The sequence below is a fragment of the Nymphalis io genome, chromosome 30 (genome assembly GCF_905147045.1).
Source record: "Nymphalis io chromosome 30, ilAglIoxx1.1, whole genome shotgun sequence".
In the NCBI taxonomy this organism is placed as follows: domain Eukaryota; kingdom Metazoa; phylum Arthropoda; class Insecta; order Lepidoptera; family Nymphalidae; genus Nymphalis; species Nymphalis io.
In genome coordinates, this window is record NC_065917.1 from 1,832,423 (window position 1) to 1,846,445 (window position 14,023).

Genomic DNA, 14,023 nt, shown 5'->3' on the forward strand with positions numbered 1-14,023 from the left:
ACAATGTTCATGCACACAAATTACTGTCCTGGATGGAAATCGAACCCACAACCTTCGGCGTGAAAGGCAAGCATCTAACAACCACGCCAACCGGCTCGTCAACCGTTAGCATTAGCATAGTGTAAGTGAACAATATACATATATCTTTAGATAAACAATTCTATACAATTCACACAAATTCACCCCACCCATTCCAAAGAATTTCTCCCATCAATCCTATAAAACAAAACTAAGTTCCCAGAGTTTCAGACTCATGAGTGTTATCTGTTGATAGACAGTCAGAACAAACAATTCTATAAGCACAGACTAAATAATAAAAAAAAACATTAAAACAACTTACATATTGTAGATGTTCATCGTTGAATATCAAATGACAGCTGTCAATTATCAAAACATTAATATCCGGTATAGTCAATAGTCCTTTCTCCAATATAGTTTTTATGACTATTGATGTACATACGAGTACCTGTAATTGATACGTATAATTTTTATAGGTGGTAGGGCTTTGTCAAGCCCGTCTGGGTACGTACCACCCACTCATCAGATATTGTACCGTCAAACAGCAATACTTAGTATTGTTGCGTTCCAGTTTGAAGGATGAGTGAGCCAGTGTAACTAAAGGCACAAGGGACATAACATCTTCATTCCCATGAGACCACTAAGATATCAATTTTTTTTTTATGTTATAGGTTGGCAAACGGGCAAATGGGCCATCTGATGGAAAGTGACTACTACACTACACACACTACACTTGCAATAGCTATGGGCTTGCAAGTGCCTTACTGGCCTTTAAGGAATATGTCATATCGAAAAGGTCACCGGTGTCACATATATTAAAATCATATATACCTCTTTGTGTTCCAACGTCTCTTTCCAATCATCAACATCATCAAACACACGAGCTTTTGACACGGACAGGTCTGTTAGTATTTTTAGCTCGTGGGCAGTACACTCGATACGGGATGCTCTGGTTATATACACTGAACGTTGACGTCCGGTGGACAGTAAGCTGTAATTAAAAATGTATTAGTGTACTAGTTTGAAGCAACGTAATGAGGGGGGCATGGTAGCATATATCATTTGAAGCATCAATAGTTTATTGGTTTACAGGCCATATAGCTGTGATTAATTGATGATTCCCTTATAAAAGATATCCATGCTATTATTCTTAAGAAAAAAACCATATCCATGACAATGTTTATGCAAAATTTCATGGTCTGTTGATTAGTTAAGACGTGAAAACGTAACAAACAAACTAACATGCATATTTGTAATATTAGTGAGGGAAAGGAGATCCAGAGGTTTTGAACTCAAACCACAGGTGGAAGTAATAGAATTATGTTTTACTTACAAGATATTTGAAGTAAACGAACAAAGTTGGGACTTATCAGAGCACATAAATATGTTGGATTGCTGTCCTTTTGATTAATGTCACGCTTCACACTTGTGCACTATAATATCTACTATTTTAGCCAGCTAGTCTCTCTTGAGAATGGCCACCGAGCGAACCACACCTCCACCATTATAATCAATTATAAATACTTCATATAAAAATAATATGCATAAATTGTCTATGTCCTTGGTGATAAATCTCGAGTTTGTTCTTACAGAATAGCACTACTGATGTTATACGTACCAATTTGTATATTTACCAACTTTTAAGATATTGTTCACTTTGGTGGAAGAGCTTTGTCCCATTATCCATACTTCAGACACCATACCCTCATAACATATACTGCCAAACAGCAATAAATGGTATTGTTGTTCTCCCATTTGAAGGATACACAAGAGGGTGCTTTTGTCTATACGTGGTGGAGACCACTCACCATGAAGGCCAATGTAAGCAAATTTAAAAAAAAAATAGTAACATACCCTCTTATCTTGTATGCATGTTCGACCAAGACACTTGTTGATATAAACGAAGTATGCTCGGTAACCAGTATATTCTTCGTACCAGCACATGCTGCTAAGCGAGCACCGCCTTCAGCTGCTGTGAAACGGGTGCAAGACGACTCCATATCTAGAAAAGTAAATACAAATAATATTATTTAAATGTATATAACTTGTTCCAACCACAGTAAGCATATGTAAACAATTTCGGTCTTGTTTTAAAAAGATATATATGAAATTCATTTTTGTTTTTAATTAATGTTATTAATCACAACAAAGTTGTTATCAAAACTTTTTAAGTAAAATTAAAGTATAAAATTAAGATATGAGTACTTAAGTGGAGTTGTGTTGTATTACAAATGATGATGTTTAACCGAGAACTGTTGACAGTGCTTGCATATAGCAGAGCTACTAGCAAATCGCATGATATATGTAAATTTATGGTTTGTTTATTTTCAAATTTAAATTATTTATTTGCAAAGTTGTAGGTTCATTTTTGATGATACTACGGTTAAAATCCCACGTCAACAACCATGAGATGGTATGCAAATGTCATATATATGTCTATGGTATAATAAACTGCGTACAATGCGCGTGTGCTTTCAACACGACACATCCCACGCACATAATATTATGTTTTGACCATATTTATTAATTTTGGACATCCAAGAAATTATAATATTAATAATATCCTGGGACATTTTTCACACATGGCCGTCTGATCCCAAATTAAGCTTATACAAAGCTTGTGCTATGGAAACCAAACAACTGATACATATACTACTTTTCTTTTGTAAATACATACTTATACAGATAATTACACCCAGACTAAGGACAAACAGACATGTTCATGCACACAAATGTCTGTCCTGGGTGGGAATCGAACCCACAACCTTCGGCGTGAAAGGCAAGTATCTACCAACTACGCCAACCAGCTCGTCCTAATTAATTAATGAAAATTTAAAAAGATTTCTGATTAATAAAAATTTCACAAAATCTACTTTTAAATATTTTACACAACAACACAGAAATATAACAATGTCAAATTTTTTTTAAATATTTAAGTCAAATTTAAAATAGTACCTCCCGATTCCCACCCTAAGCAATGCTGCCCATAATGCAGGCCGCATTACCCCTAAATTATAAATATTACTACTTCTACAATTGGAATAGCTTATAGGGGAACTACTAGTCCTAAGTTGATCGGAAAAGAAGGCCTTTTATCACTATATTCGTATTCATATATTGGATTTTCTAGAATGTTTGTGGGTAGCAAATTGAAATTTATGCATTAACTTAATAATTTATCTCATTCCATATATCCACTAGTCTTTAAGATGTTAAGTTTTTTGTGTTGTTTTCTATTTGCCTACCAAAAATAGGCACAATGCAATAATAATGCAAGCATGGTCTCTAATAAATAATAATTTATATTATTTATAAAATATCTAAATAACATTACATTATTATAGTTGCTATAAATGATAAATAAAATTTTACAATTTTGTTCTTTAAGTTTTCTAGTTATTGAATTTTATAAATATGAATATTTTATTCAATAACAAATTGTTTAAAAAATTATAATGTAATGATGGTTTCGTATTTGAAAAGGTAAATTTCAGCACCAAGTAGGTTATATTTTAGGAAAAAAAAATTTAAATTATCTTACCTTCGATATTACTTATATTTAAGCAGTATTTACAAATAAAGTCACATAAAGAATATCATATTAACACACAAAGTTTCTTATTAGCATAATTTTAAAATATCACAAATTTTAGCGTAAAGCGCCGATATACAACCTCATAAAGTTGTTATCTAGATCTTATACGAGAAATCGTTTATTATAAAACTGTATATCAGTTAGGAACGAATAGTTTTAAAGATTTCGAAAAAAATATATAGATTTTAGCAAATTCAATCGCTGCAAACTTGGGTTCGATGACATTTAAGCGTTATATTTCTACAACTAATTAAAATTACTTTTACATGTTCAAAGTATAAAAAATTACCGCTCAAAAAATTTATTCAAAGCATGCATTTGATTATTTTTGAAGAAAAATATAACATGTAAATAAATTTAACTTTTTATTTATAGTTGATAAATTGGAAATAATGTTTTTAATTTGATTGATGTTTTGTTGCAATACCAAAACGTAACTACACATCTTCTATGCCCCGCAAAACGGTAATTAATAGCATATTAAAATTTTCAAAAAGCTTAAAATGTATTAAATAACGTTTTAAAATAAACTTCTACGTTTATTTTTTGGGATAAATACTGGAATTATATATTTAAATGTAGTTGGCCAGTAAACTTCTTTTGATATTTGTACTGTACTACACTTTTTCATTTATACGGTGCCTTGCTATGCTTGCCAGATTTTGTGGAAATTATATTAACACAAATTAAAATAATTAGATATCAACAATGAATAGACCGTAATACGGTAAACATAAGAATAACAAAAAATACTACACTAAAATAAGGTAAAAAAAAACAATTAAATATCTTCAAGATATGAGATGGAAAGAAGTTATGACATCTTATAAGAGCACAATAGGTAAGCGTAGGAAGGGTAGAACCAAGATAGGTGGACTAGATAATACAGACAGCTGGTTTTCAGTAGTTCCAAAAACTCAATAAAGAAAAGAGACAAATCATTACTGTTTAAATCAGCGCCGGCTCTGGGAAAAGGAGAGCGAGACAAGCGATCGCTCTAGGCGCCAGGTAGCAAGCAAAGCAATAATCCTCAAGCACTCGTTCATAAACTAACCATTTGATCTAAATTCGAGTCATAAAATAATAACGAAAAATAAACAAACGCTTACCAAAATTATAAAAAAAGGAATATCGTATGTATGAGTGCATTTTAGTCATTGCAGTGCAACATATAGTAACACTTCATATTAATTAGTGTTTACACACAAAAAAATGATATAAGTACTTATAAAATACAATCTTTTGCTCAGTCAGATAGGGTTTTTTTTTAGATTCAAAAGTTTTATATTTATTCTTATTTTGGAGTTTAAAACATATTTTAGAAGTTTGTTCAATGTTTGGTATATCTGTTTAGACTTAATTTGATCGGTGATAACTTTTTAATATTTTTATTGTTTTTAAGAGGTGAGTGTTATCGTTTTATGATCACAATTCACAATAATAAAAAGTAATAACATTATAATACTAATCTTTATTCTTAACTGTCTTGATGTTTCTTTGAAATTATAAGCACTAAAAATATATAAATATCATTTTAGTAATATTCAAATTATATATACATTTTGATTGCATTTATTAATAATTATATAGTAATAACTAACTTCTTTTACGTTTTGACAGTTAGGTAAGTAAATTATCGCACTGATTATAAAAAATCAAAAGTGCTTGAAATTTTTTGCTTACTAATATTTTATCTACATTAACAGTATATAACAAAAATAATTGATAGGTCAATTATTTACCCATTAAATTGTAATATTAATGTAAACTTTCTAGTGAAATAGTAGAAATATATATAAATATTTTATTTAGTTTCTTTGGTTAAAAGTTCTGCAAGTGACAGTAGTAAAAAAGTAAACTTATATTAGAGAAAGTGACTTTATTTAAGTTACAAATGTTTTGAATTTAAACTAATAATTACTAATGTTAAAAAAATATATTTACTTGATGGTGGACTGTTAGTCAAATATCAACTTAGACCTACATAATGCCATCATTGCTTAAAAAAAAAAAGTGTATTTGTCTATTTTTAAAATATTTATTTAATATGTGTACACATAAATGGATGTTATAATAGAATCAGTTATTTACTGAAATCTATCATATCTACCCCAAGCTGAACCGAGACCATGTCATCCCTTATTTTGTTTATAATATTTTGTTTTATTTTTAAAAATTGTTACTGATCATAGCCCCAGTTGTTTATAAAGAAAAGTTACAGTTTTTTATAAGCAGAAAATCATTTATGTTTATAAGAGATCTGTTAAAAATTTAATACTAAAAACTTTGTGGCGATTTCTTGTAATGCAAAACATTTTAATGGCCGATGAAATTTATTTTACATTAATCAACAACCAATCGGGTAAATAAGTACATATTTGTTCATTTGAGTTGTTCAGTTACCACTTTATTATTTATTTATACTTTTTTTTTTAATTTGTATTTGGAAGACTAAGAAATAATAAGAACTCAGCCTAAGTAAAAAGATCAACTAATGGTTGGTTATACATCTATGGACTATATACATAGGATCAGTTCGTCAATCACAAGAATTGAAGCTGTAAAAAAATAGTGAGGATTTTTCTAATCTATAAATATAATAAAGCAATAGAAACCGTTTTGACTGTACATTGAATAAATTTATCAAACAAACGAGTGTGGTCGATAAAAAAAGACTTTTTTCTATTTGCACATGTTCATCTCCAAAACCATTGAATATTAATAGAAAAGATTTTCTAGCGGTTTAACAGATTCATTAAGCTCAGGAGCATTAATGTTGCTCGAGGAGAAACATTGAAATGGGATTATATTGAAATAAGTTATCATTGTTTAAGGATAATTTTAAATTCTTCTATACTATATTCTAAAACCGCGTATCTGTACTTTGAATAAATTTATATAAAAACTAATGTAGACGATAATGAATTTTTTTTTGTAAATATATCCTAATAAAACCGATTTTCACGCGGATGAAGTTGCGGGTAGTGCGAAATAAACTTCTAATTGAAATGTTTTCTGATATTATTAAAGAAATTTGAAGTAATGCATTTGAAAGTTTCGCTTGTTCACTAACGATAAGTAGGAGATAGCTTTTATGAACTTAAAAAAAAAAACAAACATATTTATTAAATATAGAAGCGTTACACTTCCTTATTGATTGTCATAAATCTACCACCGGTTAGGAAATAATACCTCAGACTTTTCTTTAAGCTGTCGATTTTTTTTTTATAGAATATGAAGGCGGACGAGCATATGGGCTACCTGATGGTAAGTGGTCACCAACGCCCATAGACATTGGCATTGTAAAAAATGTTAACCATCACTTACATCACCAATGCGCCACCAACCTTGGGAACGAAGATGTTATGTCCGTTGTGCCTGTAATTAAACCGGCTCACTCACCCTTCAAACCGGAACACAACAATACCAAGTAATGCTTTTTTGCGGTAGAATATCTGATGAGTGGATGGTACCTACCCAGACGGGCTTGCACAAAGCCCTACCACCCATAAATATATAATGTAATAGTAATATTATGTATTACGATATAAACCTTTTATTTAGATCCTTATTCGACCCGAGCGGAGCCGGAAAGCTCGTATATGATATATTAATGAATAACTTCGTTGTAAAAAATGATAAGTTTTATTTATAATCGTTATGTGAAGCCACTTTGTGTAACAAAGCACACAAACATTCGTTATTCTAATTAGCGACATATCCGCTATGTGAGTAATGTTAAAACAAAGCGTGCTTGTTATGTATATACTTAACTTGATTGGTTAATTAAGCAAATTAATACTAAGTATGTGTCTATCAAAATATTAATATTGTAACTTAATGATGTTGCTTGGTAGTAAAGTCAAAGTCAAAAATCTTTACTCAATATAGAAGCGTTACATTTACTTATTGATTGTCATAAATCTACCACCGGTTCGGAAGTAAACACCTCAGACCTGAGAGGAACCGGCGAAAGAAACACAGCGGGTTTTTTTTTATTTTTATATCTCATCCTTTACAATAAGTAATATACAACAATAGCCGAATTATATATATAAACATGCACGTTAAAATAATGTTAAAACCCATTTAATATATAATACAATAAAACGCACAACACGTGGAGATAAAATACATAACAATAAATTTAAAAAAGTTTATTATACATGTATCTGAGGTTTACGATCGGTGATCAGATCATGTGGTTTATTGGTGATGGGACTTTGTGCAAACACGTTTTGGTATCATCACACATTACATCAAATATTCTACAAACAGAAATCGATGGCAGCAAAGTAGATACGGACATCTACATAATAGCAATTTATCAGGAGAGCACATTAAATAAAAAATTGTTACCATTTCGACATTTATGTATCAATAAACTTGAAATTTTCCATGATGATTTAATATAACATTTTTTTATTTATTGTATAACGGGTTTTATCGCTATTTCGTTGTTTTTTTTTAAATCATGTAGATTTATTTTTTTACTTTGTAAAAGCCTCAACGTAAAAGAAGACATCTGCCTGATATCCGTTTATTCGTTGTAATCAAAATAGAGCTCATTCAATTAAAATATTCAATAAATTAAGGTAACAACCTCCAGAACTATTTTTTAAGGATATTTAAAGAAATCTAAGCGACATAAAAACAATATTTAACATTTTTAGACTAAAATTTTCTAGATGTCTTCTTACTTTGCATATAACATTTCACATAGCTTCATCTACGTCCCTCAGTTAAACTCATTTAATTTCCTAAACCACACAAATGTTTTGTTTTAATAATAATACATATGCAATAATACTGTTTTATTTATTATTTATTCATAATATTTATATAATTTTGTTTATGGACAAAAAAAATCAAAACCATTTTTAAGTAAATTATACTTTAGATTAACTATCAAAGAAAATCATTTTTTATTAATTAATATAAATAAATTATAATGCTAAGATACAGATAAAAAAATTAATATCACTGTTTCTTAAAAGTATAATTACCCTTGAAATTTATAGAATATCAGGCTATTTATAATCACTCAGTTAAGAGTTTTATTGGTAACGAGTTGTGCCCGCGGTTCCACCCGTGTATAACTTAAAGAAATCACAAAAAGCGAACTTATTTTTCAGTAGTAACAACATTTTTAGTTTTATTTTCGTGGGATATTAGTATTTATTGGTTTTCGCGGCATCCAGATCTAGATAGGGCAACACACAATGGGCCATGAGAAATACAGAATTCCCTTAAATCTATTCCGGCATATTTAATGTCTGTCTCTGTGCTTTATTTATTATGACTGCAAACGATACTTTCATTCTTGTATCCTTTTAAAACTGAAAGGTAAATCTGTATTTAAAAAATAAGTACGAATGATTAACTAACTATTAAAAAAACGAGTAATTATAAATTTAACAAAACACCGTAACCGTAACAGCCTGTGAATGTCCCACTGCTGGGCTAAAGGCCTCCTCTCCTCTTTTTGAGGAGAAGGTTTGGAACTTATTCCACCACGCTGCTCCAATGCGGGTTGGTAGAATTCACATGTGGCAGAATTTCAGTGAAATTAGACACATGCAGGTTTCCTCACGATGTTTTCCTTCACTGTAAAGCACGAGATGAATTATAATCACAAATTAAGCACATGAAAATTCAGTGGTGCTTGCCCGGGTTGGAACCCACGATCATCGGTTAAGATTCACGCGTTCTTATCACAGGGCCATCTCGTCTTTTTTTCAAAAGCAATGAGAAGAAAATTTACGCAAATAATGGATTATTTTAGAACTAATTTGACTACCATAAAAAAAGGTTATATAGTAAGTCATCCTTAGATGATACACATATGATATTGTCGATGCTTTTTTTATCTTTTAAGAAAAACAATTCTCGCATACGTGATTGTTGCTTAACTTCAACCGTTTAGGCAGCGCACGCAACGGAAGCTCTCAAAAAGAATACATTTTCCCCGTTTCTGCAACATTTTTTTATTAATGCTTAGCTCCTGGTTGTAGCTTGATATTAAATATAATAATAGCCTTTGATAAAGGGGAACACTAACGTAATTTTCAATATGAACCGGTATTTTTGAGATTAGCGCGTTCAACCAAACAAACTCTTTAGCTTTATAATATAAGTAAAGATTAGTTACCGAGTATAAAATTAAAAAAAATATCTTATAACTCAACTATTATTATCACTTTCAAACTACTTCTAATGAAAAAAAAAAAGATATCAAAACGTCAACGATGAGATGCGAATAAACTAAGTTATTATTTAAATTCTGCGTCGTCAACTGCTGTTGATTCTAATACGCTACTGTGTGTGGTATTTTCGTAAAAATCATGGTAGGTATCTTGATAGAAACTTATTTTAAGGATACATAAATGTAGAGTGCTATAAACAATATAATTTTAACAAAAAGTGCGATAAATTAACCGCGTATGCGCAAGAGTGTGATAAGTGACTGATGTCTTTGTTTGCGGATCAATCGTCTGTGGATACTCCGAAGTAAAGGCGGACAAATTGAAATGCCTGTTTCTACTGCGGCGTTTTTTAAAATTCATTTACGTACCAGATAATTGTAATTACTTAGAAAAATTAAAAAACTTTAATAAAGACTTGTAGATAAGGTTAATATAAGCTTATTTTCGTAAAAAAAAGCATTTTCACAAAAATGCAGATGTGCGTAAATAGTATTGTCGCGTTCCGGTTTATGTGCGGTTTGAAAGGAGAGTGAGCCAGTAACTACAGGCACAAGGGACGTAACATCCTAAGGGACGTAGTCACCAAGGTTGGTGGCGCATTGGTAATGTAATCTATCTAAGACATATATCTCTTCAAAACTAGTTCCAGAACGCGGCGTTGCCCGCATGAGATTAGAGGAAGGTGTTTATGTGCCTCCCGACCGCGTGTGTTCCAAATGTCATGATGATCGATTGAATAGACAACGTGAAAGCGTACCAACATTAATTTTTGCATTCATAACCATCGTTACGGTGTTTTAACTTAAGCTAGGTTAGCTTCGATTTTCGAAATTATGACGAGCCGGTTGGCGTGGTTGGTAGATACTTGCCTTTCACGCCAAAGGTTGTGGATTCGATTCGAACTCAGGACAGATATTTGTGTGCACGAACATATCTGTTTGTCCTGAGTCTGGGTGTAATTATCTATATAAGTATGCATTTACAAAGGGAAAGTAGTATATGTAGTATATCAGTTGTCTGGTTTCCATAGCACAAGCTTTGTACAAGCTTAATTTGTGATCAGATGGCCGTTTGTGAAAAATGTCCAAGGATATTATTATTATTATTTATTATTAACAAAACATATTAACATTTCAGATGAACAATGTGGAGCGCAAGTTCTAAGGAATCAAACGGTGAAACGAAAAATATTCCAGCTTTAATGAATTTCAACATCTATGATATATTAAAGCCAATTAAAGTTGAAACGGTTGATAGAAATAACGTTAAAATTTCCACGCTAATTGATATAACACCGGATGAAAATAAAAACGAAACAGACTTTGACTTAAACGGTTCATATTTGGACAAAGTTAAAAAAACAGAGTTTACATTGGTCGATTTATTCGAGAACTTGTTTGTCAGCCCTCAGCATGTCGTGAAAAATGATAGCAAAGATGATTCCATTGATCTTCTGGATACTCCAGTGACTGATGTTAGATTTGAAACAGGAGCTCCAGGTGTTACGGACGAAATCGAAGATACAGTTCAATATAATAAAGCTAGAACGTTCGATGAGATTTTCGACAGCGCAGTTTCGTTGCGATATCCGAAGCTAGAGCCTGTGGGTGAGATAAAAATATCTGAAGATGCATTTGATGCTGTAGATATAAAAACATTGAACATTGAATATCAGAAGCCAATTGACAAAGCCAGCGGTGCAAATGAAAGAGCAACGACAAACGCAATACTTGGAAAGGAAAACATTTCAAAGATAGAAACCTATGACGTTAATTATAAACATTTAACTTCATTATACGAACCCACTAATACTAAACAAATACCAATAGAAGACAATAATTTTGACTTTTACAAAGATCATATATATAATAATATATCACAAATGAAGTTACAGAGTTTACAAAATCCAAACGAACAAAAACGTAATGTTTTCCAAGCTGACTCAGTAACGAGATACAGAAAAGATATTAAATCGCTTTTAATCGATCAAAATAAACCCCCAATTATTCCAAATTCAAATGGAGCTGCTATACCTATCTTGCAAACGATAAAAAAAGATAACAAAGTATTCAATAAGCGGCGTGTAGTTGTCAAAGATAGCGCGAAAGCTGGATTCACAAAAGGGCCGAATATTTACGAGAAGTCAATCGTGTTACCACAGATTGTAAAACGTTTGGGTGAAAGGAAAAGAATACTGGACGAAAAGAAAAATATAAAAAGGAAATTGATATTAGATAAATGTAATTTGCAAATGGATAACTGTTCTGGAATCGATAATTCTAGAACAAGAAATAATATTAAAGTCGATTTACCAGTTTTGCAACCGGAAGTATTGATGAAGGATTGTAATAGAGAGAGGTTAAGGGCGTTGAAAATTAGAAGGGCATTTCAGGAATTCAATTCTAAAGGAGAATTATAAATATGTTTTTAACTAAGATGTATTTACGCACGGTGTCATTTAATTATTCAGGATTGGATGAACACAATTGAGTTACAGATTTTTTCGATATATCATTGATCAAAGGCATAAAACAAAAGCTTTTTTTTAAGATAATATAAAGTTGGTATGATTTTAAGCTTTCTTTCTAAACAAAGCTTAGATTTATACATTCCATGCGATTTGCTAATATCTCTGCTATGTTATACACTGCAAACAGTTCTCAATTAATATATCTCTATATATAACACAACACTATTACACTCAACTACACTTTAATTTTACTTCCAAAGTTCTGATAATTTCGCCGATATTTAAAACGCTATTTATTTCGCGAATAGTGAATACCACAGATTATTCAAGATCTCGACCAATTGTATCGGCTCAATTCAATGTTTGTTTATTTGGGTTTACTCTAGTGGTTGGAATATGTTATACTTATAAAATATAGAAAGAACGAGTATTAATACATCCTATAAGAGATACTAGTGTAAACCATACCCTTATATTGTCTATGCGTCAACATCGTGATCTTTAATTGTAATAATAATATCCTCCAGACCGATTTCGGCGACGGCGGCCAATCTCAAAAGAGATTAGCCAACTGCGCAGGAGATATTATAGTGCACGAGTGTGCGCAAACACAGGTGCACTCTCTATTCCCTAACACTCATAATCCAATGGGATGGCAATCCGACACGACCGGAAAGAGTTCAGGCGCAGGACTAACGGCTTTACGTGCTTTCCGAGACACGGGATTGTATACATAATTACTGGTGGTAGGGCTTTGTGCAAGCTCGTCTGGGTAGGTACCACCCACTCATCAGATATTCTACCGCAAAACAGCAATACTTGATATTGTTGTGTTCCGGTTTGAAGGGTGAGTGAGCCAGTGTAATTACAGGCACAAGGGACATAAAATCTTAGTTCCCAAGGTTGGTGGCGCATTGGCTATAAGCGATGGTTGACATTTCTTACAATGCCAATGTCTAAGGGCGTTTGGTGACCACTTACCATCAGGTGGCCCATATGCTCGTCCACCTTCCTATTCTATAAAAAAAAAAACACTCCCAGCTTCCAGACTCCGGGCTGCTACTGAGAATTTTCTGACAGAAAAACCCAATAACTTTTTATTGGCCCGACCTGGGAATTGAACTAAGGACCACCGGGTATGCGGCCTTACATCAAGCCTCTGGACCAACGAGGCCGACATCTTACTATATATTGGATCACCAATTAAATTCGGGGTTAAGCATTATAAATTCATTTTTTTTATAATATAAGTAGGAGGTAAGTGATCACCACCGTCCATAGACATTGGCGCCGGAAGGACTATTAACTTTTCCTTACATCGTCAATGCGCCACCGAACTTGGATTGACTTGAAATGGGAACACAACAATCCTAAGTACTGCTGTTTGGTGGTAGCATGTGTTGTTTGTTGGTAAGCCCTACCACCAAGTAGTGGTAGATGGCTGATATACGCTGATAACGTTTAATTTATATATATAGTCCAGAAGATTTTTTTAATTCTTGTAAGGTGAGATATACTGAAAAGGTTGATTTTTTTTTAAATGACTAAGATTATTTAAATCTTGGTATAAAATATTTTGCATAGATAAATGTCTGTATTCAAATATGGAATAATTTAAATGTTTTTAAACTATATCGTGACAAAGATTATTATTATTGTGACATAAAAATATATATTTTTTTAAATATCGTGACTTTTTTATTTTTTTGAATTATATCTATTTTTATATATTTC

The 14,023-nt window shown here is 31.7% G+C and overlaps 2 protein-coding genes across 4 annotated transcripts in view; one reads left to right on the forward strand and one right to left on the reverse strand.

Moving 5' to 3' along the window:
- The window catches only part of LOC126779876 (endoribonuclease Dcr-1), a 39,406-nt gene extending 35,600 nt beyond the window's left edge, over positions 1 to 3,806 (reverse strand). The window contains exons 1-4 of the mRNA XM_050504005.1: positions 3,560 to 3,806; positions 1,873 to 2,020; positions 850 to 1,009; positions 341 to 466 (exon numbers count right to left, since the gene is read on the reverse strand). Of these exons, the coding sequence (XP_050359962.1) occupies positions 341 to 466; positions 850 to 1,009; positions 1,873 to 2,018 (432 nt within the window). The 5' untranslated portion in view covers positions 2,019 to 2,020; positions 3,560 to 3,806. The remainder of the gene's footprint in view (positions 1 to 340; positions 467 to 849; positions 1,010 to 1,872; positions 2,021 to 3,559) is intronic.
- Positions 3,807 to 4,864: 1,058 nt separating this feature from the next.
- Positions 4,865 to 12,881, forward strand: LOC126779998 (uncharacterized). Of its 3 annotated transcripts, none has more exons than XM_050504235.1 (2): positions 4,865 to 5,017; positions 10,957 to 12,881. In XM_050504235.1, the coding sequence occupies exon 2, from the start codon at positions 10,964 to 10,966 to the stop codon at positions 12,236 to 12,238; it is 1,275 nt and encodes a 424-aa protein (XP_050360192.1). In that variant the 5' UTR covers positions 4,865 to 5,017; positions 10,957 to 10,963; the 3' UTR covers positions 12,239 to 12,881. The 3 variants fall into 3 exon arrangements, with proteins under 3 accessions (XP_050360192.1, XP_050360193.1, XP_050360194.1); XM_050504236.1 differs by lacking the exon at positions 4,865 to 5,017 and adding an exon at positions 10,082 to 10,245; XM_050504237.1 differs by lacking the exon at positions 4,865 to 5,017 and adding an exon at positions 10,083 to 10,196.
- Positions 12,882 to 14,023: the final 1,142 nt, after the last annotated feature.

What these genes read in the sequence shown, in the direction of transcription:
- LOC126779998 (XM_050504235.1), top strand. Translation starts at nt 10,964, where the DNA reads ATGTGGAGCGCAAGTTCTAAGGAATCAAACGGTGAAACGAAAAATATT.